Genomic DNA, 25,617 nt, shown 5'->3' with positions numbered 1-25,617 from the left:
TGGCTGATTGTATCTGCAGCTTGAATCATCTCTCCAAGAAACCTCGGTATGGCCATTTCAGAATTGCTCCTTGAAAGTTTCGAAGGCCGTCAGATTGTGAACTACAGACTTCCTTCCTTCCCGACTGTTGTGCCTACATCGCGGCCTCAATCAAGGGTTACTGCTTATGCCACAAATAGGTTTCTTCAAAAAAGCATCAAGCGATTAAAAGTCAAGCCCTCTTTTAGGGACCTGAAAAACCAATCTTTTTTATTCTTATCCTCTCTCTAACTGTTTCTTGACAAGCTTTAGAGGACACACAGGGGAGCTCCTAACCCAAGGGTGGTTAAGTGGGTGAAAAAGGCCTGTCACTTGCTGGGCTGGGCTGTGGCACACTGATGCTGTCACCACAGGCAGAGCTGTTTTTACTTCTGCAGGGGTAGGGAAAAACATCTCCTTGCTGCCTGGCTAGCTGACAAATTTGGCCTCCTTCATATCTCACTGTATAGGCAGGAGCTACAGTCACTGGTTTCCTCTGTGGGCATCTGGTACCAGAATATCGGGGGAGAGTATGGCAATTGTACTTAACCCTTTTCTAGAAGGAAAGCAATTCCCCTAGATTTGTTTCTCTGGATAGTGATAATGTCTTTTGTTTCTTGAGGCTTTTTCTTCTCCTTTGCTTATTTCTCTGCTCTGTTCCAAGTCAAATATTTTGGATTGTTCCACACATCTCAAGGCAATAGCAGAAATGAAGGATAGAAATTGTCCCATAAGACACAGAGTGAGGGAATTGAATCCTGTACTAGAAAACTCGTAGGTCAGAGAGTAGCAGGTTATTGCTGGGGACTTTCTACTGAGCAAAGAAAAATGAATTTTGCTAGTTAACTCATGTTCTTTTCATTTCCTCATGGTAGTTTAGTACAAGTCCATGCAGAAAGTAGTAGAAGAGCCAGCTGTTGTCTTACAAAAAAGTAGTGATTTCTTTCCATATGGTTATTGCCATGGTTGATTGCTAGCAGATACACCTACATGTTATTTTTCAAATGTAACAAAATCTGAGAACCGTTTTTAAAAAATGTCCAACAAATGCACTGTTTGTGCTTAGTTCTTTGCTGAAGATGCATGCCATGACACACAATGCGGAAAAAAACCCCTTTGATTTAGAGAAAGGGCTTTATGAAACAATATTCAAAGGGCTATACAAATTATTTCACAATGGGCTTGCAAATTTTCTGGTTTTGTCTTTGGTGACCTGCCCTGGCATCTGCTGTGCTGTTACCATCCATGAACTCCATGAACATTTTGAAATCTGTCTCAGGAATTCAGGAGTCAGACAGGGCCTGAACTGCTCAGGTATGAACATGCTCGTATTTTGGAGGAGGGAAGTTCTGAATTCCCACAACATGACATCTTGCCTCTTTCTTTAATGAGCTGACAACCCAGATTTGAACATCCCTGATATCTGCAGAATCTAGATACATCCAGAAGTGCTATTATATTAAAAAAAGAAAAACAAACCCCCAGACCCTCCCAAAACTCTGATGGGGTGGGGATGGAGCAATGAAACAGTGAATAGGTTCTCTCCTTCCTATTGAGGATTTTTTCCCCTGTGTCGTGAAATATAGAGGAAAGCGCAGGAGCTCTGAACTGAGCTCTCTGCAGAGATGCTGTTCTTCTTTCTGAATTGAATAGGCTAATTGATGCCCAGAATATTACAAATTTGTGGGACTGAAATTAAAAAGCAGCAGAGTTAAAGGTGGGTGCAACTTGTGCAGTAGAAAAGACACTGCTTTTCTAGGTGATGGAAAGCAAATTCTGCCTTCCTGGACACCCACACAGCCCCTTTGTTTTCAGCAGGCTTCCCACCAGTGCCTCTGCCAGCCTGTTCTTAGGTGCCACTGAAAGCTGAATTTTCTCTTTATTATTGCCTCACCTCAGAGGCAGTTCTGCTTTCACTGAACTGAATGGAAATTTGTGAGTAAGGATGATGTTTAAATTCATCTGTAGTGCCATGATAGATTTCATGCAGCCCTGCCCATCTTCAATAAATGTCAGCTTCTCGTTGTGGTTTTCACTGAAGTGACATCTATTGAATTAGAGAAGACCTGTGGGAAAAAATAAACTCACGGCAGTACACATTTTGAAAGATGGGTTTGGGAACGATAGATGTGTGTGTTTATTGAGTACATCTCTTTCAATCTCCTAAGAGGATTTTCCTCTCATAACTTGAGCTGAACGGAAATCTTTTCTGTTTGGTAGATTTGATATTTTTAACTATACTTTTTATTTTCTTGTGGAAAAAAAATGAACACAATCTTCTTGTGTACATGTCAAAGTGTTACCCATTGGTCCAAAATGTCTGAAGCTTTGACATCTATTCTGCACCTCTGCTAATGCTGTGCCAGTCTTGATCTGGTAGAATGAGAGTCACTGTTGTGAATAAAGCTATCAGCTTCCCTGCCTCCTCGCTCTAGGTTTCCTCTGTTTCTCAGGCGTACTTTCTAGAGAGGCTGCATATAAGAAAGACAGATTATTATAGTGCTTTCTTATTGTTAAAGGTGTCTAAACATTCTGTTACGAGTTACTTGCTGTAAAATTCTCTGCTGAAATAACTGCAGGAATATTTAAGATTTTGTAGAAACACTTCTGAGGGTCAGGAAGGTCCACCCTTTTCTTGCGGTTGATTTAAAAAAAGCCTCTCTGAGGTCTGGGTCTCATCCTCCTTAATGCCGGCGCCTGAGGACTACTGGTTTGCTCAACGGCATGGATGTAGTGCAGAGCAGATGTGAACAGCTGGTTGCCATGCTGTGGCATTAGTCAAGCGCAGTACCGAGCGCTAGATCTGGCATGGCACGTATCTTAACAGCAGAGTGAGTTTATGGTAACTCAAGGCTTTGCCCCAAAGACTGTGGCATTTTTGACTCAGTACTACAAGCCCTTTAAAACGATCTATTTTCTTGTTCAGTGAACCAGTCTGAGAACCTGTTGGGCACAGGATTATTGCAGTATAATTTAAAGTATTAATATAATGGCAGAGATTGCTTGCTTGCTCCTACTAGATCAGTGTTTCATAATGCAGGTATTGGAATGAAAATGCTATTAAATGCAACATGAACGTTTCCTAAATTATTTTAGATATTTTTACAATACTGATCCCTCTAATATCAAGGCAGACTTAATGATACAGTCATCTGTATACTTCTAAAAGTTTTTCTATCTGCCTATGCCACGTTTAGTTAATGGACTGGAGAGTGATTTCTGTTTATGATTCATAGGTTATTATGAAGGGAAAAGTGGATGTGGAAATGACAGGAGAGACTGGGAGCTAAGTTTATAAATAATCATAGCAACTGACAGCTGATCTGATCTCAGTGGAAACTCTTGAGTAGCAATGCTAAGCCTTGGATCTTGGTGAATAGTCAGAGTAAGGTGGCAGAAAGAATGAATCCAGCTCTATTTGGATCTTCCTTCTGGATGACTTAGCTAAGAGTGGAAGAAAACCCTGCTGTAAAAGTAAAGCAGTACTTTTGAAAGTCCCTTGAGACTTTCAGACATTTTGCCTTTTTATTTATACTAATTGACTGTCTTTAAAATATTTCCCCCTAGAAAAATGTACTGATCTATGTTTTTTTACTTAACAAAGAATAATAACATTAACTATTACATAAAGGAGGTATATTGTATCAGAAGGACTGGATGAATATTATTACAGAACTCTCTATAAGTGGTGGTATAATTTAACTATGATTACTCAGACATCACAGTGGGTTATTTTTATCCAAAGAATTGTTACTGACTTGGAGTTGGTTACACTTGTGCGAGCTCATTTTATGAAGCATAAAAGCATGGGTAAAACAAGTGTCTTACAGGTGATGACAGGACAGGATTCAATCTGAGCCTCATATTCAGATGAAATATTATAAATCAGACAATCCTTGTGAACTGGTATTTATCTAAGATTAATATAGGGATATCCAGGATTAATATAGGGACTAATTGCATTACACAGTTGAGGGCTGACTGTATATTTTTCTTAAAAGCATTTTTAACTAGGAAGTTGGGTTTTTGACTTAGTTTATACAAGTGGATTTTATTCCTGGTTTACTCTGGAAAATACTAAGTTTCCATTGTAAAACTGAAAGGTCCCCAAGCTGAAAGAGCCTTTGTTTTGAAACAAAAATCAGTGTTTTCCATGGTAAAAATCCACAGACTTAACTTAAAAAAAAATTTCATAGACCCCTTCACAAATCTCCCTCAAAACCTTACTTCTTTTCTAATCAGCTTTATCTGCAGTGCAGCTTCTTTGACTGCCAAAGCCCGTTTCTGGAATCTGACTGCTAAACTCCTGTGCAGTTGGACAAGGCATCCTTAATTTACTTTGTCAAATTCCAAAAAACATAGTGGGGAAGAACTGCTTCTTTTTCTCTGCTCACATTCTTAATTTAACACCTCTGCTATGAGTCACTTGAAATTTGTACTTTCATTTAGAGATCATCCTGTTATTTAGAGCTATATAACATATAGTGATTTAGCGGTGTCACAAGGGTACACATGCAGCTGTCAATATGGTCTAATTTGATTAGTTTCAATATGTTTGAAATAAATGCCTCAAACTGTGAGCTTGGTTCAGTTATCTGTGTGCTTCTTCCTTGGGACTTGACCCAGTGTCACTGATGAAAATAGATTATTTTTGCTAACTCAAAAAGGACTTGAAATCAGGGCTGTTCATGCTGGTGTCAATGTCACATTCAGGGCTTACCTGCACAAGGGGACTAGTTTCAGTGTGATATGACTGCATGCAACCACATTGCAATCAGTGACATGCAGTAACTACATTTGACAGTATTTAGACACAGAATTACTGAACTGAGCCAGACTAAGGCACACACAGGCCAGTGGGCTGCCTCAGATAGTGGCCAGAAGTGTAGAATGACCAGGTTGTTGTTTTTTAGAGCCACGTGATTGATGAGAGACATGCCCCTTGGATTAGATGATCAAGGCCAGGGCCATTCTTCTTCTGTGTCCCTGGGAATAGATAACTTCTCCAGACTCGCTGGAGAGGTGGAGGGGAAAGCAAATGGGTGCCTCAGTGGGAGTACTGAGGTAAGAGGCTCCAGATTTTTGCTTGGATTTCCTCTGTGTTCAAGGACTGCTCTGGTGACATTGAGGCAACTGGTTGTCCTATGAAACAGTTTCTTACGAAGTAATACAGGAAGCTGTACAAATGTTTGATATCATTCTGCATCCTTGTTTCCAACTGGGGAGGATGGCCTCAGCTATGCAGCAATGTACCTGGGTCTTTTTGTATGCAAAGGATAGCCAGAAAGTACAAGAGATGGAGTGTCAGAGAGAGGCAAATGTGCTTGGACCCATTGGGCTGTTACTGTATTTCCACGCAAGTGCTACAGGTTCAGGGGAGGAGGACAAGTAATGGAGGAGGTGATGAAGAAGCTCAAAGGTAGCAGATAGCTGGTGGCCAAGGGTATGTCAGCCAGGAAAATGTCTTGCTACTGCATCTGATATCACCTTTTGTATGTCTGGGTGCTATTCATGGTGGCATTGGTTATAAGATGAGTTAGCTAATGGAAGTGAGCTAGAATTCACAGTAACCTTCATGGGCAGAATCCTGTTCTGAAAATCCCATGGCTTACAACTTCCATCCAACTGTCTTAGATTCACTGCACAGAAATATATGACCAAGACCAAGCTTTCCGGATGTATAGTTACCTGAGAGAGAGAGAGAGAGAGAGATAAGTAGATTTGCCACACCAGGCTATCTGTTGGAGCTATCAGAAGTAAGAAATATGAGCTAAGTGCAGAAAATCAGCCTGGGCATTTCCAGATAGAAAAAGGGACATTCATGGGAAGTTAAAAGCTATTGTAGCTTTACCATCTTTCCTCTTCCATCATCTCCTGTTTCACAACTTTTCAGGCAGCCATTTTCAAAGTCTTAGCAGGCAATTAAAGTCCCATCACAGGGTGCTGGTGGCTGGGTGTGCCAGAGGCATATGCATATATTGGCATATGTATATATCTCCAGGGAACCGAGGATGCTGTTCACTTCGTATTCTGAAGACTGGCATGGCAGAGACTGAAGATTGGCATGGAACTGGAAGAAATCTGGGGCTTTTAAGAACAGATCTATTTGCTCTGTAAGTTTGGAGATAGTCTGTCTGTACGGTAATAGCTTGAATAGATTAAATATGACTGCTTCTCAGTTTCCAGGTAAGGAAGATGTTTAACATGGGCCTTGGTGCAGTGAGTGGTTCAGAAGCCAGTCGCTGGCATTTGATGCTGTTTTCCTTCATCTCCAGAGCCTGGCATCTGGGTCCCTCTGGCCTTTGGGTGCTAGCTAGCAGGGCCACACTCTGCAAGTTCAGTGTCTGCATCTCTGCCTATGAATAAGATCCAAGTGATTTTACAGGGCATGAGCTGGCTGATTCTTAGTAGTGTATTGAGTAGTTTTTCTTGTTTCCATACAGCTATTTTGCACTAGTTTCTCTGTTACAACTCCCCTGCATACACCTTGCACTTTTGAACACATTTCTGTGGTTGTCCGTGGGCTGCAGAAGCTCTGAAATCTGTGCCTGGAGTGAGGGTGCCCTCAGAGACAGACAGCAACCTTTTCAGATTACCTGAGGGAACAAAGTGTTTTCCATCATAGAAGCAGGTTTCCTATCACAGATATAATTAATCTACAGTGTAAGATCCTTTCATAACCTGAACGGTTTATCAGTTACATACAGCGTTCCTCTCAGTTGTTGAAGAAGGACAATGTCTGATGTATGTTGAAGTTGCCAGGCAGACAGCATCAATAAAAATCCATTAGAAGTTATTCTAGGAAATACTGGGTAGAGTATGCCTCTTGGTTATTAGCTGTAAATGAGAATTACAGTTTCTTGCCTTGAATCAGTATTTTGAAAAGTAGCTCATCTTTAGAAAATGTTTTGTGATCTTCAAAAGTTAAATCCAAGAGGCATATAGTGTGCCTTTTCTATCTGTATAATTTATTTATTACTTAATTGTAGTAACTAAGTAGAATCTTTAGTCCAGAGAGACAGTTAAGTCATCCAATATCCGATATTTTTTTGATCAGCAAAATTTTAGAACGCTGCATGTTCTAATAGCTTTGTGACCCTACTGATGTGATTTGGAGGATGTGGTTTTACCGCCTGTACTGTTGCTGTTTACAGCATAAGCAATGCAAATCATATTAGGTGGCTGGCATTTCCTGTGTGGTACCAGGATCCAGCGCTGTTCTGCAGAAGGCTCTTTGGGCAGCTAATGCCAAAGGGTTCTGAATATGCTCTGCCTCAATCATGTGCCTACTGGCTGAATGGCTCATGTGCCTGGAAGTAGTGTAGTGTGGGATATAAACTCTCAGAGGCAGAATTTTCTATTTGGCCACTGCATATGGCATTATTTGTATGGTCTGAGATTTTTCTGATCTCATTATTGGAATCAATATTCCACAAGCGTAGGTTTTCTTATCAGGAATTGCAGTTTCTAAATGGGTCATAAACCCCCCTGGAATAGCCTTCCTTTGGTATTATTGGTGCTTCTGATCTTTGTGTGGCATTGATTTTGTTTAATATTTTTGTTAACGACTGTGACAGAAAATAAGAGAGTGCTGATAAATGCTGCTAATGGCACAAAGCATTGCCAGGACAGAGGAGGATCTGAATACCTAGCAGTAGGATCCAGATTACTTAGAGGGTTAGACTAACAGAAGGGGGTGCAATTCAACAGGACAGAATGAAAGATCAAACAGATGATCACTTAATAACAAAAACTTCTGCTATGACCTGAGAGTCTGTTAATTTGATATGAGGGAGGTATCGCAACAGGTCACAGAATAACTAACGTGTAACAGCTGTGAAGAAGACTCTGGGATTAATCAAGAAAAATATGTCCAGTAGAGAGAGAAGTAGTTAGTTAGTTAGTTAGTTTTTAGTCCACAAAAGGGAATGTTTGAAGGGGGAAACTGGGGCTTTTTCTAAAAAATTCAGAGGATCAAGCATGAGAAAAGAAATTTTTCAGTTCTAAAGAGATTGCTGGTGCAAGAGCAAATCAACATAAACTGACTGTGAACAAGCTTATGCTGGAAATTAAAAGCAAGGTTGTAACCCACATAGCAATCAGGTTCTGGCAAAGTCTTGTAATATAAAATGGTTGAGCAAAAAAAAAAAAAAAAAAAAAAAAGACAAACGAGTTGCTTTTAAGAAAGAGCTTGGTAATTTTATGAAACACTTAATGACTTTATAGTCCTATAGTAAAAAACCTGGATTTCCCAGGAATGTTCCTACTTTGTCCCTATAAAGTAGTAAGATACAGTTATCTCAGTAGGCACCAGGCTCTCTTTCTGTCAGTATTAAAGGAAATTATTATCAGGAGATGAAATGTTACATCTGTCTAGAGCAATCCAGAGGTTTTTACAGGGATGCTATACAAAGTATGGAGCTGTGGAAAAATGAAAAATCTCAGCAAAGAGTTTGTTCAGACTTTGTGTTCAATATATATTTACCTTCATGTCTGTGTTCTCACCTTATCTAATGTACTTTACCTTTTCCTAAAACTATAACAAATTTACTAGCAGCATGGCTGCTTTGAGGTATGAAATATTTAAACAAACTCATCTGACCTTTGGCTGATTAAAAAGTCCCCTTGAAAGAATATGTTTACTGGTGGGTAAAAGATATCTGACTTTTTTTTCAACTTCTCACCTGTTTAATGGCAAAATATAGAAGACGTGCTATTGTTTAAGTCTGTCAGTCTTGATGAGTCATTACTATAAAGTGTTATTTCTTTGCATTGTACTAGAAATTTGCCAGCGAAACTTTGAAAGCTAAAGTAGCTGAGGGGGCGTACTGGTGAAATTGATACCTTCTATACAAAAAGGTGGCAAGCTGTAGGAAATCGTTCAACACGACAAACATTAAAAAGTGAAAACCACCCAAGGCACTAGGTTGACACATGGTGAACTTGCATGGGAGTAATCCACATTAATCAAAGAACTGACTGCACCCATAAAGATATTTCTATAATTGCAATGAAAGGTTCTTGAGATTCCTAGGCAGTTATAATATGACACATGACTTCTGAAATATAAGAAATTTGGCTAAGCCTTGGTATTTCATCATCTCCTTGGACAAGTGACCACAGATAGCATACAAATGTTTCACCCTAATAATGTGATTACTGTCTGTTTCCTGCCTCTCATAGCTGTCTTTCTGAAGGAATACTAATTGCTCACAAAATATCTACACATTGCTATAACCCTCATTGAGATTTAGTTGCTTCCAGGTTAGAATGGAAAATAATTTCTAGTGTGCCTGCTTTAGTACAAAAACAGGTCTTTGGATAGGAACTGAAGAAGCTCCTATCCACTTAGAAGCATGAAGTAAATATTTCTGAAGTTTTTGTGTGGACAGTCTCATCTACTCAGAGGTCAAAATCAGCCTAGACCACAACATAGTAGTATACGCAGTGACTGAAGAGTAGAGACATCGAAAGAGACCTTGGCAGTATGGGCATAGGAAATACCCAAAGTGTCCTTTGTGGGTTGTGACTTGCTTTCTCAGAGACTCAACATCTTTCTCCAATTCCATTAATTAATACCTGCTTTCTCCCAAAACCTTATTGCTGTTAATAAACTTAATTAAAGTGTGAAGACTATTTCAAGCCTTTTGGAGAAAAGCAGTCTGTTCTTCTTTACATGTGTTGCCTGTATAGGTCTGTTGGATTCTCTGGAGACATGAAGAACTTACAGGACAAGTGTAGGAAATATAAGTGAAATTTCCACAGCAAGAAGTGCATCAAGTAAAATCCTCTAACATATTCATTCACACAAAACAAGTGCAGAAATCCTCTTCACTCTTTGCCTCTGAATCCTTCCCTTTTTAAATGAAGGACTAAACAAATATGAGTTCTCACCTATGTACACTCTTCATAGATCCCGTACAATTCCTAGGCAGTAATTAGCTCACATGTAGCAGAAATCTCATTAGTAATGCAGGATCAACACCCACAGTGCTTCCCACCGTGTTCATTGCTTTGCTGTTTCACCTCTACCTTTGCTCTCGATGACTGTATGCCAAATGGAAGGGCATTATTCTGTATATTACACAACCCGATGTTTGGAAAGCATTGACAACTGAAAACAAACATGCAGCATGGAACCAGAAAATCTTTTTTTTTAAAGGGATTAATGACACCTGTTGTGTTGCATGCTGTGACTCTGGGAGCTGAGCTTCCCAAACACAGATGTTGGGTGGAGCACTCCCATGCTCTTGTTGCTACATCCAGCTGGAGGGTGGAATAAAGCTGAGACCTTGTGTGCACCTCAAGCCCCTGGTGACCAGTGAGTGACATCTGCTACCAGAGCTGAAGAAATACTCTAAAGGGAAGACTAGCACATTAAAAGGTCCTTAGAAGGCACATTCCTCGTTGACCTAACAGTTCACTTGATGCCCAAACCTAGACATTGTTTCATGTTATGAAGTTGCCCAGGCTCTGCTGTGATCAGATGGATGCCTGGGACCCCAGAAGGGACCAGTCCTCCAGGCAATCTCTCAGCCTACCTAGAGTAAGGTGGCAGCACTGTGTGAAAGACAAAGTGTGGCTGCTACGGTTTGGTCACTGTGGCTACCTGACATTTACATTTGGCTAGAGCAATGTTTTCCAAACATTTTTTCACTGCAAAAATTGGCACAGTTCTTCATCTCACTTGCTCCAGCTCTTTTGATCCCTGCTGCATGGAGGACGCTGGCACCTCTCCTTCACTGTGCCATCACCTCCAGCAGAGCCAGATTTGATGCTGAAACAACTCCAAACATGGTTAACTCTGTCCGCTCACTTCGGTGTCTCTGCACCCTGGGACCGAGGGCAGCTGTTAAGCAGTGTCCCAGGAGAGCTTGTTTGTCTGGGGTTTGTGCTGCAAGTATTTGGGATGGGCTGAAGAGAGGGAAAGGCGTCCAGCCAGACCTGGGACACCTCAGGGCTGCTATGGCTGCTGGCCCAGGGAGTTCCCAAGCTCTGGTAGAGAAGCAGCAGGGCCATGTTTTAGGATGGGCCAAGAGGAAATGCAAGGCACCTCGAGCAAATGAGCTACGTGGTTGAATCCATTATAAAGTGTTGGAATTGCTTGGTGGGTTTTTTTGTTTTTAAAGGATCTTTTTGATCCTTTTAAGGCTTTTTGCATTCTGTCTTGAAAGAGAATCTGTGCAACTGCACCCCTAAAGGCTGAGTTTCCCAGTCTCTCTGTCTGGCTGCTGCAAAAGGACTTTTGCAGTCCCTATGTGGAGCCCGTGGGAGCTAGAGAAAATCTCTCTCTTGCTTGGCCTGTGCTTCCAGCACAGAAGTGCCACAGCACTTGGGAAAGTGGCATGTTCTAAGGGCCCCATCTACTGGGTAACGTGAGCAAAATGATGCAGCGACTGCTCACTAAAATAACGAGTGCTAGTGCCACCTTCATCAGCACGTAAAGATTGGAGAGTAAGTAAGGAAATCTGACATGACACTGGATGCAAGTCTTAAAAACAAAAGCAAACGTAGAGTGACACTGTAAGACTTATTAGAGGAATTAAAGTTCCTCAAAAGCCTTTTCTGGCTTCAAAAAATCCATTAGTGTTTAGAGGACATTGTCTTGATAGGAACCAATAAACCTTTTTTTCTTTTGTGGGGTGTCTCAGCTTGCCTGTTCTTGTCTCTAGAAAATAGCTTTTTTTAAAGAAAGCAAAGAATTTGTAAGGTTTCTGTGTGCACTCTAGTATGTTCTCCTACCTATTTTGCCCATCAGTGCTATTCCTTGTGATTTTTCTAGATACAAAAAAAGGCCACTGTTAGCTGGTAATTCATCTCCTTGATAACTCTCCTCTCCTTCTGTAATTTAATAAAGTGAGAACCCCAAAGAGAACCACTTATGCTCTTGACTAACAGGGTACCTGCTGTGTCACATAAATGAGGGGAGTTATGCCAGTGTGAATCTGAAGCAGAAAAATGCAGGGTTTGTATGTGTTTCGTTTTAATCTAGGTAATATCTATGTGCAGTTCTAATGTCACAGGATTCCTCTGCACAGATGCTGAAATTTTATTCAACTGGTTTTTAAAATGAGCCCAGAGGATCATAAGGTATTTCCTTATCTAGGAACAAAAATCTTACTTTTTCCTTACCAGAGTCATTAATAACAATGGGGAAAAAGTGACATTTTATTTAGGACTTGGAAAACAAAGTACAATAGAAAACAGGATTAGCAATGATGACTACGATCATATATTGCTATGAATGATTAATGGCTAATTCTTAAATGTTGGACAATTATATGATTCATTCATAATGTGGGACAAGACAATATTTGTGTGTGCCTATAGTGTGCCCTGCTAACTCTGAAAGCTGAACTGGACAGCCATGCAAACATTCAAAGTAATATATTTGGTGGCATTTAAAAAAGCATTACACCTCTGTGTGTTTGTGTATGTATATACAGAAAAATATAAATATTTATGCATATATGCATATATATAAGAATATATCCAAATGCTATCACTTTTTTCCTTTATATGCATGAGAATTAGTATTATCATTAATCTTATACAATATAACATGTAGATTTAACACTTTTTATTTCTCTATATTTTCTCTTTTCAGTTGCAAATGAGACAGGTGACAAAAATGCACGACCACTTTCACGATTTGCCCGTAAGTAGAGTTTTTTATTTTAACTGCTCAATTTCTACTCCTACTCTAGAAACAAACACATTTAATAAGTCTTTTAAACGCATATTGCTCTCAGCCCTATCATACCAGTTCATTTACAATCCAGAATTGAGGAACCATAGGACTTAGTTGGAAATGTCTCTTACGGATTCAGTCTGACAGAATGGAGTTGATGCAAATTTCAAAAAATGTAAGGCTTTGTGGCTACACTCTTGTTTCAAGCAGAAGTTACAAAAATATATGCATCACAAAGCCAGTTAAAGTTGACTACAGAGACTACAAAGAGATTTGGGTCAAGTCTTAAAAACAGCATACTAAGAATGTATTTAAAACATGCTAATAGTTCCTCCATCACCTTTTGCTCCACACAGTAAGGTTGGGAATTCAAGATGTGGCTTGGGGTTTGAAATAACAGTGCTCTAGGCTTGAACTAAGCAAAGGGATGCATCTGGTAGTGTAGCACCAGCTCAGCATGAATGGATCGTTAAAAACACATGTGACAATATGTAGGAAGGAGGAGGAAGATGGGAAAGCCTCTTCATAATACATGCAGTTTCATGATGCTCTGTTACCACTTAGCAGTGGAGAGTCCCCTTGTCGTTGTTAAAAGAGAGCGTTCGCCATCATCCTGGGTAGTGCAGATCAAAACATCCAAAGAACTTACATCTACAGTGCAGTATTGCACACAGTCACAGGATGGCACTCTGAGCATGCCATACCTCACATAGGCAGATAAGGAATATAATGCAGAAGAAAATAGTGTGACTATAAAATCTATCCTGTACAATGGCTTATTAGGTCATGGAACAGATTGAGCAGAACAAAAAGAAAAATGTACTGGAATTCCTTATACCTGACTTAGGGTCTATTTTCCTTCATGTTGTAGACAGTAAAGTTTAGGAAGGGGCTCTATTAATCAGTCCTGGTTGGTTCTGTCACCAAAATGCATGTGGCAAAGGAGATCACGAAGAAGAGCAATGTAAATGTAAACATTTTGAACTTCTTTATCACTTTGCCTTTTGTCTGTTAGGGTTGCTAAATAGTATGCATAGGATTGGAAAATTCTGTCCAAATACCACTTATTCCTGCATATTTGGGTTATGAGGACTTCATACTGCAATATTACATGACCAGTCAAGCATAATGTCATGACATTTGGAACTAAGCTGGCATTTCAGTGCAGAATCTGACATTCATAAGAACATGATTTTTGAGGAGAGAGATGATAGTATATAGGGAGTAGGTCTGAGACGTAGGAATAACCAGGTCCTGTTCCTGTTTTTATCCTGGCTCTCAACCAGCCGGTGAAGCCTCTCTTGCAGAGTTAGGGGTGACTTGCATTAAATGGAAGAGAACAGACTGGTAGATGGCCATGAGCTAAATGAAAGCGCAAGAAACCCCTTTGCAACACCTGATCATATGACCCGGTGCTGCAGGGGATTAAAGTGTGGAAGTGAGACTGAGGCCACAGGCTCTTTGGCAGTACTAGAAATGCAGTGCAGAAGGGAACATATAGATAAGCCTGTTCTGGAGATAGCCACAGAGCCATGAATGATACAGGGATGAAGGGAGATAATTTGAAGTGTAAAGCAGACATTCACTGTAAAGATTTTAATTTAGTGATCTGGGAGTCAGGTTGAGGATTTCATGATCCAGCATAAATATCAAAGCATACCACTAATGATGACTGTGTGGGCATCAGGAATATAAGGTCACAACTCTGTGGGAATGGGAAAGGAAAACTAGAGCGGGAACTGTGTTATGAATACGAGGGAAATGTCTTAGGCATGTGCTGTACTAATATGAGCTAAGTGGATGAGCCCCAAATTTGTGCTGAGAGAGCACTATAATCAACCACACATGTTTTCATTAGACAAACACTGGAGTGCAGATTGAAGATTCAAAAACATTCTGGCTGAATGGCAGAAAATGCTGCAGCATTTGAGGACAGAAGTCAGAGAGTGTTATTGTTGTTAGCCTTGTGATCTGAGTCACAAACCAGAGGTTGGGTGTCTCCTAGGATCAAACTTTTCACATTTGCTTGAACAATGAGTATAAAGCAACTACTAACCTTATCCTCACGAAAGAGGGCAGGATTTCTATTGCCCTTTAACAACCGCCCATTTGAGGTCAATGGTAAACTCTTAGGGAATTCAGTGGGTTAGGCTGTCATTGAACACTTAGCAAATCACACCCATTTTTCTGCAGACCTTAGTACCCTGACAGAGCTTTCTTTCTGTGCATGCAACCAAATACACAATGTAGGCTACAAAAATGCACATCAGCCTTGTCCACCCTGACTGTTCTCCAACAGCTCTCTGGAGAGTAGATGTTTCTCCCTTAGTTCAGGAGCAAAGAAGAGGGAAAAGCTGCTGTTACTGCTAAGTGGGGCAATGGGAATAATGTCTGTATCCTTATCCTGGTAGCTAGACTTGCAGGACAGCAGTGTTTCAGAGTGTATTTGAACACCTACCAGAGCAAATATACCACGTATTCTTTAAGCAGACTTCTGCTTTTTTAAATAACACCCAAGTCTCTTTAGTTTTTGCCTCTAGCTCAGCTATAATCATCTTTGACAGGGTATAATAAAATGAAGGAAAAGCATTTTTGCAAATGTTTACACTTATCACTGTGATTTGAAATTAAAATTGAGTTGTTAAGTGTTATTCATTCTAATGCTAGGGCTAGCCAATTTCCTGTACTCTTAAATGTCAAATTCCTCTTCATTTAGGAGAATTAGAATTTAAGAGATACTACTCCCCTTAGCAGTGGTTATGGTGCCTAGTTTCTCACTGTGTCATCTTGCTACAAGTAATACAGTGCCATCAGTCTTTGAACAGTTGTGGCAGCACCTGTAGGGATTTAAGTCCATAAAGCTTTCAGCATTCAGCTTTTCAGGCAGTGGGAAGCTTTTGCCAGATATTTGTTCATGCAGGACCATTAGACAAAAACAATCATTTGCTGAATGCACATCACCTAAGTGTAACTGTTGGCATGTAATGAGTAGACTAAACACTGATTAGGACAGGCGGACATGAAATTTCACCACTCTAGTGAAGTTAGTTAACTTCCACCAATTGTTTGATTTACTGATGTTGATCTTCAGATGAATCAAGTAGATCTAGATCTACCATCTAGGTCTAATCATAGAAATAAGCTGCATGGGATGGATATCTCCACAGGAGGAACAGGGCTGGATGTGTATGTGGAGCGTAGAGGGAAAAACAATATGTACACTGAAACAAGTGTGTGTTTATTTTTTTGCTGTTTTAAAACAATAGTGTTTGAGTAAGGTGATTGCATAGTTTTCAGTGGCAGTTACTCACCTGTCACTGTTGATTTTCAGTGGTAGAGCAAACAGTAAGCTGATGCTTGTATCTTTTGGCAGTTTTTGGACTGTGGAGTTCTGCTGCTGTCTGACAAGCTGGCGGGCTTGTGCAGTAAAAGAAAGATAAGTCTGAAGAGTTGAGGAAATGAAGAGAAGGTGGCAGTTTGGTAGGCTTACCAGATACCTTGAAGTAACTGCGAGGGAAAGCCTCAAAACTCTGAACGCGGCTTCCTCCCAGAAGAGGGTGACTTTTGTAGTAGAGCACAGAAGCTTTTTCACCAAGTGTTGATGCTCTCCTGTCTTACTGTGCAGCACTTGTGGCTTTATAGCAACTCATTTTTCTTTGCCGTCCTCATCTTAGCAGAGACTTAGACACCTGGTTCCTGCTCTGCGGAGTGTGCCATAGTTCCTGGCAAAAGAAATAGTGCTCTCAACATATTATTGGGGCTCTCTGTGTTTTTGGCTCTCATGAGTAGCCTGCATGGATCAGAGTTAAGTAATTTAAGACTCTTGCATCCTTTTACAACCCACTTATTAAATTGGAAGACAAATGCTTACATAGTTGATTAAAATGTAAGAAATATTGGGAAATTTGGGTGGTGCTTTAAAGTATTGAAGCAGTGGTATTACCATAACACTGAAACTCCTTGAATGCTTAAAGATGTATTGACAGTGCACTAATTTCTGTAGCCATTGGGTAGACATAACTGGGATTTAGACAAACTGGTAGGTGTATTTATCCAGTTATGGTAGCGCAAAACTCAGCGCAGGACGTCAAGGCTACCTGTAAATCTGGGTAAATACAGTTCTTGAGTATTAAACTGCTGACAATTAAGAACAGAGAAGCATATGATTGTGGAAGCTTTTCTGGGCAAGTAAACTGGAAATTGTTTTGGCATGGAACAGATAAATAAGGATTCTTGCTGATCTGCATTAATTGGCCCTTGCACCGTTCAGGCTGTTTCAAAGCAATATATGGTAAGAAGAAAACAGCAAAATAAGTCTGTGCCTTTTTGCAGAAGCAGATGCTCCTGCTGCTAGTATGGCAGTTTCTCATGATGTTCTCAGGAGATGTGGAGTGGCAAGTCTTCCATTCAGTTTTCTTTTAAAATAATTCCTCTGTTTATAATAGGACAAAAAGTCAACATAAGTCAATATATGTTAGGTTCATCATCTGCTTTTTAATTGTCTCTGCTACACAATTAAATCTGAGTACAAGGGAAATATTTGAAAATCTTGCCTGTATAGTCCCTTATAAATATGAGTTGTTGACTTTAGAAATATGCCATTTCTCAGAGTACTTTTTTAAAATTTTGCACAAAAATAGAAAGCCCGTGGAAAAGGACTAGGAGCAGAGTTGGTATATCTTACTGCTTTGAAATCCAATAAGATCAATGCTGTACCTCTGTAGCGGGAAGTCTTTTGGCACTATTAGAGTTGATAATCAGTATTTCAATACTTGACTGCTTTTCTTGGGATCTGATAACTTGCCTGTATATATTCTATAATGTTTAAAAGTTAGAATATGACACAGGTATTCAGTATGAGAATACCACTGGGATATTCAAAGGTGCCTAACTTATTCAGAAGCCATTTGGACATTTTTTCAAATATGAAACAATTTTTTTTTCAATTTCTTTGAAATGTAAGCTGTGTATTCTCTCTCCAAAGGCAGAGAGGAGATCTGACTGAAAGGTGCTAATTGTACTTTGTCAGTGGAGCTAGACTTACAGAGGAGATGATGGGTTCCCTCAATGACAATCATGAGGCGCTTGGTGACACTTCTAAATAACTGCAAAAAGATCATCCATAGAAATATTTTGGCATTTGAATATCTGCTGAGAAAAGCTGATGATTCAGAAGGAAAGAAATATGTTTTCTAATAGTACTCCTTTATTAATGCTTTAAATCTGTTATTTAATCATCATTGATTAATCAAAGGAAGTCAATTGTATTGATCGAGCACTCTGGGGTTTTTTGTCAGTTCTTTGGTATAAAATGCTGTCGTGTCAATGCATGATAAGTTGTAGCCTAAGTATAATATGAAGGGGAAGCTTGTTATTGACACAGGTAGACTTCATATTCTATAATCAGATCCTTTTAAGGGAGGCATTAGAGTTTGGGATTTTAAAATGACTTTCTGAATGTTAATGTCCATTTCCACATAGAACTTTATTTCAAGTTTTTAGACATAATCTTGATGTGATGCAAAGGCTGCTGAGAGGCCAGACAATAGGTCTATGAATTCATTTTTCTTCTCACTGTCTGCTTTTACAGGGTCTAAATCACAGAACTGCCTGTGGAACACCATTATTGGTGGGCTGACCGGTAATCTCAAAGAAAGGCCGAAGCCGACCATCATCAGTGACCCCAGACCTCCCGAGGAAATCTTGGCAGATGAACTACCACCAGTGGACAGTCCGGAAGCATTGGTGAAAACATCTTTCAGGTCTGATGGATATGAGTTTACTTTGTTTATCCTTGAGAGGGTGTCTTTTTAAGATAGACATCTGCACTGTGAATTTGATGGGAGAAATCAACATTGAAAGATTCTGCAATGCTACGTATTTTTGTGCTGAGCAGGAGTGAAGAACAAGGGCCATAAATAATACCAACAGGACTGTTGTCTTTCGTTTCTCAGATTTAATTAGCCTTGTTAAAAGATTATGGGCTAGACATATAAACACTGTAGCTAGTCAAAATGGTTGATAGAGACAGCTTGTTATATGAAGATGTCTTTGAAGGTTGGTATTGTTTCATCTGAAAGTGGTTTAGTGATGAAGACTTGCTCTTTAGGTCAGATGATATGCTTTAATGATGCAAGGAAGAGCTAAGCCTTTTTCTATTGATGTAATGTCTTGAGAACTGGCTAGCATTAATTTTTTTAGTCAGGGGGAAGGATTCTGGCCCAGGGCTTGCAAGCAAGTGATTGCTGCTTTTGTAAAGTATGAAATATAGCCATTACTGGGTTTTCTTTTCATTTTTTTAATCATGTGAACATATAGTTGTCAGATGTTTCTTGGAGGCATGCTTTCTGAAAATAATATTCTGCAAGAAGCGAGGTATAGTAGAGAAGCTGTGTGTGCATAGAGTGGATATTTGATAGGAATGTGAAAATTGGTGTGCTCAGGGAAAACAAAGATTGTTACAGAACTGATTTTTCTAAGTGGGTTTTTTTTAGATTTTTTTGTTGAAAAACTATGCTCTACTTTTATAATCAACACATGCATGTGCAAGTATAAAACACTTTTTACTTTGGAAAAATTTATCTGTTCTAAAGTCTGTGATTTTGATTATACCTCAGTCTGTCAAATTTATTTCAGTCTTCATATAATCATTATTTTGAAGGTACTTATTTAAGTCATTTTCTTAGGTAGTAGTTTCAGGTATCTTGTTTATACTGTTTGCCATTTTAAAAAAATTGCCACAAAGTAAATTTATGTCAGCTGTATAAATAAATCCTGTACTTTTATAGCACGTTCTCATTCTTTAATATTTCTAGTGAAATTATTCAGTTTGTTTCAGTTTCAGAACCTGGATCCTCCTTTTATGATGACCTGTTATTTTTAATGGCTTTTAAACATTTTGTCTCTCTGATATTAAAATCTGTTATTTCAAGAGCTCTAACTCTTTTTCAGCTTTCACTTCTCATAACAAATTCTGGGTAGGAGCAATCCTTACTTTGCTATCATCAAGATCATTTCAACCATTTTATATGACAAAATAATGTCACAGCATTTCAAATGGCATGATTTGATTATGTGAGTAGGGGTGACTCTTGGAATAAGTGAGCTTGTAAATAGAATCGTAAGGACTGATGATTTGGAAAATGTAATTTAGCAAAATAGTTTCCTTAATGCAGTGTAAATGTTATTTATAAATGTTTTATAAATGGCTTTATAAATGTTAGAGAACCTTTGTATATCATCTGTATAGAAATTACAGTACAATGTGGCATTGTTTGGACTTTTATAGAATGAGATCCAAACAAATTGTTGCAGTGAAGTAAATTGTATCTGTCCGGCTTTAAAAAGGAAGGAAGCCCAGTATGCATTTGTGTGCGACGCTCAAGAACTGAGTATTAGAGAGTGCATGACAACTACTGTCTAAAGAAACCAGAAGATAAAAGCACTCTTGTAATTGTATTCAGTTTGAGATCCTGTTGGCATTATGGTGTAAACTGGGGCTTCGGAGGCAGTGGCATCTTCGGCACGGTGGGTTGCCTGTTTGATTCATCAGGGTCTCTTGCGGGCCGTGATCTCTGAGCGTGTCCTTGGCAGAGTTTGGCTGGTGAGTCTGGGCACCGGTGACTGCCTGCCAGTATGGGATTTCCTTTTCTTCTTGTGTAGTAGACGCCAATGGAAGATTTTGCCACCCCATTGCTGTTTGGGGGATGAAATGCTCTTCACGGGTTGTCCTGTTCGGCATGTCCTAGTTAAGAATCTGGTGGCTGAAGCTCAGGGTCTGCGGAGGGCAGTGACAGGTTTGTATGAGCCCATTTCACAGAGGGACGGTCTGGGCCTCATTTTCTAACATGAACTGCTACGAACCACAAAATGCAGCGACTCCCTCACTGTTTCTGATTCACCACTGTCAGAGCAGTATGTGGCAATACTGTCCCTTTCATGCATAGTTAAAAAGAAAATGTCTCTCCAGTGTCAAATGAGTCACACTTCCTTGTGACTGCATCTCCTTTTATGTGAATACGTATAAGCAGCGTGAATGCCAATTGGCAGCCTCCGGTGTTAGATCCTGTTTTCTACTGTGCAGTGCTTATTGTTCTGTAGCTCAGAAAATTAGCAAGAGATCTATATTTGATTTTGTTCAACACCTAGATATGAGCTTGAAGCACACTTAAACATAAAAGGAGGAAAGTGATTATTTCAGTCATTTCAGTCTTAATTTCCTGCAGTAATAATCCACCTCTATAGTGTGAAAGACAAAGCAAAACAGAGAACCCCCTAAGCCCTCCCTCAAAGTAAATATAACACAAAATCTCTCCGTACTTAAAAGGTGTTCTGATAGTCTTTATTTTGTTTTACAATTCTTTTTGCCATCCGTTTTCTGAAGATACCAGAAACAAACAGAAGATTGATATAAACAAGGTTTATAAAGACAGAATTGCAGGAGTTCATAGTATCTTGTTATCTGTGATATGAGCAAGCAGTTATAAATACTTCTGTGCCTTGACTAGTTATATTACTGCAGTGCTTAAAATACAGAGTTTGAAATCCGTTCTCACTGGCACATACTCTGTTTGTCTGGTAAAGCCAGGGGAGACCCCAACTGGAATTATATATGAAAATGCAGAAAGTGGAAACACAGAATGGTGAATTATCCTCTTTTGACAAGCAGAGAAAAAATACACATAGAAATGATTAGCTTCTTGACCCATGTTTTACGCAACAAACCTTATATGTCTAATACCTATCTTTGCACACATACGTAAGTTCACAGCTACAGGAGCCGTGATCACCATTTTGAATAGTTGTGTGTATCAACATCTGTGTATGTGCAGTTATATACAACAGTCGGCAGTGGCTGCAGAGTGATGCCCAGGAATATTAGATGGTGGGCTTACAGATTTGCCAGGGCAGCCAAGGTCTGGAGGTTGGCTGGAGATGTCAGTGGTTTCTGACACTAAAGTCTGGCTGTAGTTGCGGACCTCTGTTCCTGGATGTGCTTCTTCATCTGCTGGGTCCCAGTAATGATCCAGCTTGCTATTGGTATCAGTAAGAATTAGCAGTGGTAATTAATGAACCCTTAAGAAGATCGCGTAGTAACTTTACAGCCTAATTTAGCATCTGTGCACAGCTTCCATACGACACTACCCAAACAGATGTTTTGAAAACTCTGGCCCGGCGCTCCACCAGGGAGAGCAGAGAAACAGCCAATAGGTTTGGGTGCTGTTCTCCAAACACCACCCAGAAGTTTGTGGAAGTGTTTTATGTGGGAGGGTGTAACAGAACCTGCTGCTTTTGTCCCCAGACTGCTGTCTGCAGTGAACCAAGTCAGTAGGGCAGCGCTGCTCCAGGTGAAAATTCGAAGCATCCACCACTTCACAATTTTTCTTGGGCTCTTTTGCTTTTGATGTGCAGGAGAGAAAGAACATTATTTTGAGTCTGGAGAGCTACACTGTCCATTGGCCCAAATGATCTGCCATGGTGTTTCTGGAGCATCAGGTCGCGTGACAGCCGTGTTGGATCTTGAGACAGGAGAGAGCGCGTGGGGCAGGGTGACTGGGACATACTCTGGCGAAGGAATGGTGAACGTACTTTTGAGACAAGGCGTTCAGTGAAGCCTTACAGCCTTCCATCCTGGTCCAGGTGTGTGTGACAGCTAAAACAGTTCTGTGGATCACAGACTAGTCCAGCTGTATCCAGCACATGGAGGCTTGGAGCAGGAGTGTTTCTGAAGTGATAGATCAGGGTAGTGGGCAGCTCAGCACTCAGCAGTGAGGTAAAGACTATCCATCCTCTACCAGAAGAGCCTAGCTGGATACACACATGGCTATGCTGAACTAGGCAGTGATACATATTGTCTGTTATCAAAGTCTCACCATTTGGTAGGCAAGACATCCTGTGAGCCGGGGATGCAGACTCAGTTCCTTCAAGGTTAAAGTGTTTTTACACCCAAAGCTTGCATGGGTTCTTCATTTCTACCACTTTTTAGAATATTTCCAGCTTTCAGTTTGAATCTGGTAAGACTTGTGCTTACCTTAACAGCTGCTTTTCCTAGCTCAGTTGCTTGCAATATTTCTTTCTTTATCTTTGCAAGGGGACTTTGATTGGCTTTCCTTATCTGCTTCTATACTGCTTTGGGAGCTTTAAATCACGCTGACAACTAATCGTCTTGTATTTTTGGTTCGGTCATGGATTACGTAGCTCTCACTTATATCAACTACTGGCTACTTGGTTTACAGGATGGGGGATGATACTGCTGTGCTCTAAATGTGTAAGCTTCAGTCATAGCACTGTGTGCTGGGAGTCAGCACATGAGGCTTGATCGTGTGGGACAAGGTGGCATCAACAGGAATAGGTGACTGAGCCTTCCTTCCCCACCCTGCCCTGCCTGCATCATAGCAAGAGCCCTGCACTGCTCATCTCCACTCGTGTGGCAGAGGGGCCTCTGGGACTCCTCCTCCACCATCTCTCACATTTTGATGCTGTCTTGGCAGGACCACAGCTCAGCTGTAGCTACCTGACCTAGTGTGTGGGGGGCAAGAATGAGAGATGAGAGGCAATGTTGTGCAGGAGAACTGTGACCATGGTTGTAGAGGAATGGGAGATGAGGGCTAGTGGTGGGAAAGAGTAAAGCCCTCCTTTCCTTCCTCCCTCCCCCTCCATAAGTCCATGTCTGGATGTTAGTATTTGTTTGCTGACTGTTTTTTAATTAGAGTTTCTTCTTGTTTTTAAAACACATTCATGAAAATGAGACATGAGTCTCACTTGCTTTTGTTCTTATTTTCTTAACTTAGTGCAAAAAAAAGTGTATACATATATGTATGTATAGCATATATATATGCAGCAAGACAGCAAACATAAAAGACTTTCTCATTGGTTTTTATACCCATCTGCAACAGACCCGGGTCTCACTAAACATTAAAGTGTGAGCAGTGTCTCTGGAAACCACCCTTCTCAATATCTTTCTCAATACAAGCTTGTTATAAGGCACTTTACTTGCATTAAACTTGAATTCACTGGTGTTTTACTCAAATCTGTTGCTTATTCCTGTTATTTATTGATGTTCATTATCATGAATAGGGAAGGAAAAGTGTTCTGTTCATTAAGGAGATGTCTCCTGCATCATTCAGCTCTCTTCTTGTTTTAATTGTGCCTCCCTTCTAGGTGCATGTTACACATTGTAAGAGCTATACACACGTTTTTCATGGTAGATTGAGATTTATGAGTCAGAGGGAGAATGATCAGAGGAGAAAGATTTATGCTAGTTACTGTTCAAAGGCTGCACACTCTCTCTCTTCACACACTGTCCACATGAGTCCAAGAAAAAGGGTTTTTTTCAGTCTGTTGAAAGAGAAATGGACCTCTTCTTTTTGACGTCAGACTCTTCTTGTTCTTCATAGGATAAATGTATTATTGATGGCAAGCAAAGCCCAGTGTTTCTGTCCCCATAAATATCAGATACATCAAAAGACCCAAGCTGAGAAATTCAGATGGAGTGTGGGTGTCCTAACACTGCTGTGCCTCCTACAGGGGGGGAACAAACTCACTTCCAAAATGGAAACAAGTTTGAGTTGCTGCTTCTTGGACAAACGAAGTCCTGCCAGTAAAGAACCCTCCCTGCTCTGTGGCTGAGCAAGACCTGTTCCTGACCACACTTCTCTGCTTGACGTACATCACTTGAATCTTGTACTGTAATAAACTCTGGGCATTTGTTTTGCAGCTGCACAATGCTTCCAGTGCTGGCTTCATAAGCATACAGGCCATCCTGGATCCTTAGCATGGACTACACTAGCCGCCACCATGCACAAAGGGCAGGCATATATTTAGATCCAGGCATTATATATCTGTACAATGTGAGTGCCAAATGTCTGTGCAGCACTCATTTGGGCATACCAGGCTTTTCCAGGGTCCATGTGTGAGGACAAACAAGATTAACTGCTAGGTGCTCTAGACTTGCTACCCCGTCTTCCTTGCAGGTTACAGAAGAAACCATACATGGGCAGGGAGTTGTACAGAGGAAGATATGTGAATTTTAGGGTCATCTTTGTCCTGCTGAGTATGTTTTTAATAATGCACTGCCTATCTAGTTATCATCTCCACCATGAGAGATTCATAGCCTCTACGTTCTACCACCAGACCGGGGTGCCTTGCAGTTCCCATTGCCAAAATCATTTTGAGCCTCTTCTCCTAAGGAAAACTGGCTAGCCTTTTCCTAAGGAAAATGCTTTATGTCTCTCAGTCAGCCTTCCCATTAGTGAGTTTTTAAGCTATTGGTCGAGTTCAGCTATGCTTAACAGAGCAGTATACATCTCAAAGGCACTCATTTCCTACCTGTTTTATGAAAATAGATGGCAGGATAAAGAAGGGTCCCACTGAAGGAATAGATAGGAGACAGAAGGGCTGATTCCTGAGTGTTTCCATCTGATCAGACAGTGTTAACATACTCTCTAGCTAATCAGCACATGTGTAGCTGGGAACCAGGCGCCGTGCGTGACCTGAAAACAGGCAGGGCATTTGGACAGGGCCTGGGACTGTTTGGAGGAGAAGCCCAAGGACAGTGGAGCAGAAGGAGACATAGCAGGTAGCAGGATATACTGCTGAGGGGAAGATGTAAAAGATGGAAAACAAAAATGCATAAGAAACCAGCCATAGCTCATGTTGCAGCTTTGAGTATTATACTTAGTGCTAATGAAAAGTACTATTGTCACTATTATGATGCTATAAGTAGTGCCTAATCTCTCTGATGGAGTGGGCCGCATATCTAATTCTAGGAGATGAAGTGATTTATATGCCTTGACTTCTTCCTTCTGCCATGTGATTGTACCCAGTACTATCTGTCTGTGCACGTCCAGGGTTTCCTGATGCAAACTGACTCTCATGGAGTTGGTCACCTAATGGAGAGGAGCAGCTGG

General features: G+C 40.4%; 1 protein-coding gene across 1 annotated transcript in view; it reads left to right on the top strand.

The window, feature by feature from the left end:
* PDE1C (phosphodiesterase 1C) overlaps window positions 1–25,617 on the top strand; it is a 296,093-nt gene that overhangs the window by 23,787 nt on the left and 246,689 nt on the right. Inside the window, exons 2-3 of the mRNA XM_064506536.1 lie at window positions 12,626–12,676; window positions 18,300–18,471. Coding sequence (XP_064362606.1) covers window positions 12,626–12,676; window positions 18,300–18,471 — 223 coding nt within the window. The remainder of the gene's footprint in view (window positions 1–12,625; window positions 12,677–18,299; window positions 18,472–25,617) is intronic.

Source organism: Dromaius novaehollandiae, chromosome 2 (assembly GCF_036370855.1).
Source record: "Dromaius novaehollandiae isolate bDroNov1 chromosome 2, bDroNov1.hap1, whole genome shotgun sequence".
In the NCBI taxonomy this organism is placed as follows: Eukaryota; Metazoa; Chordata; class Aves; order Casuariiformes; family Dromaiidae; genus Dromaius; species Dromaius novaehollandiae.
This window is presented reverse-complemented; position numbering and strand designations above follow the sequence as displayed.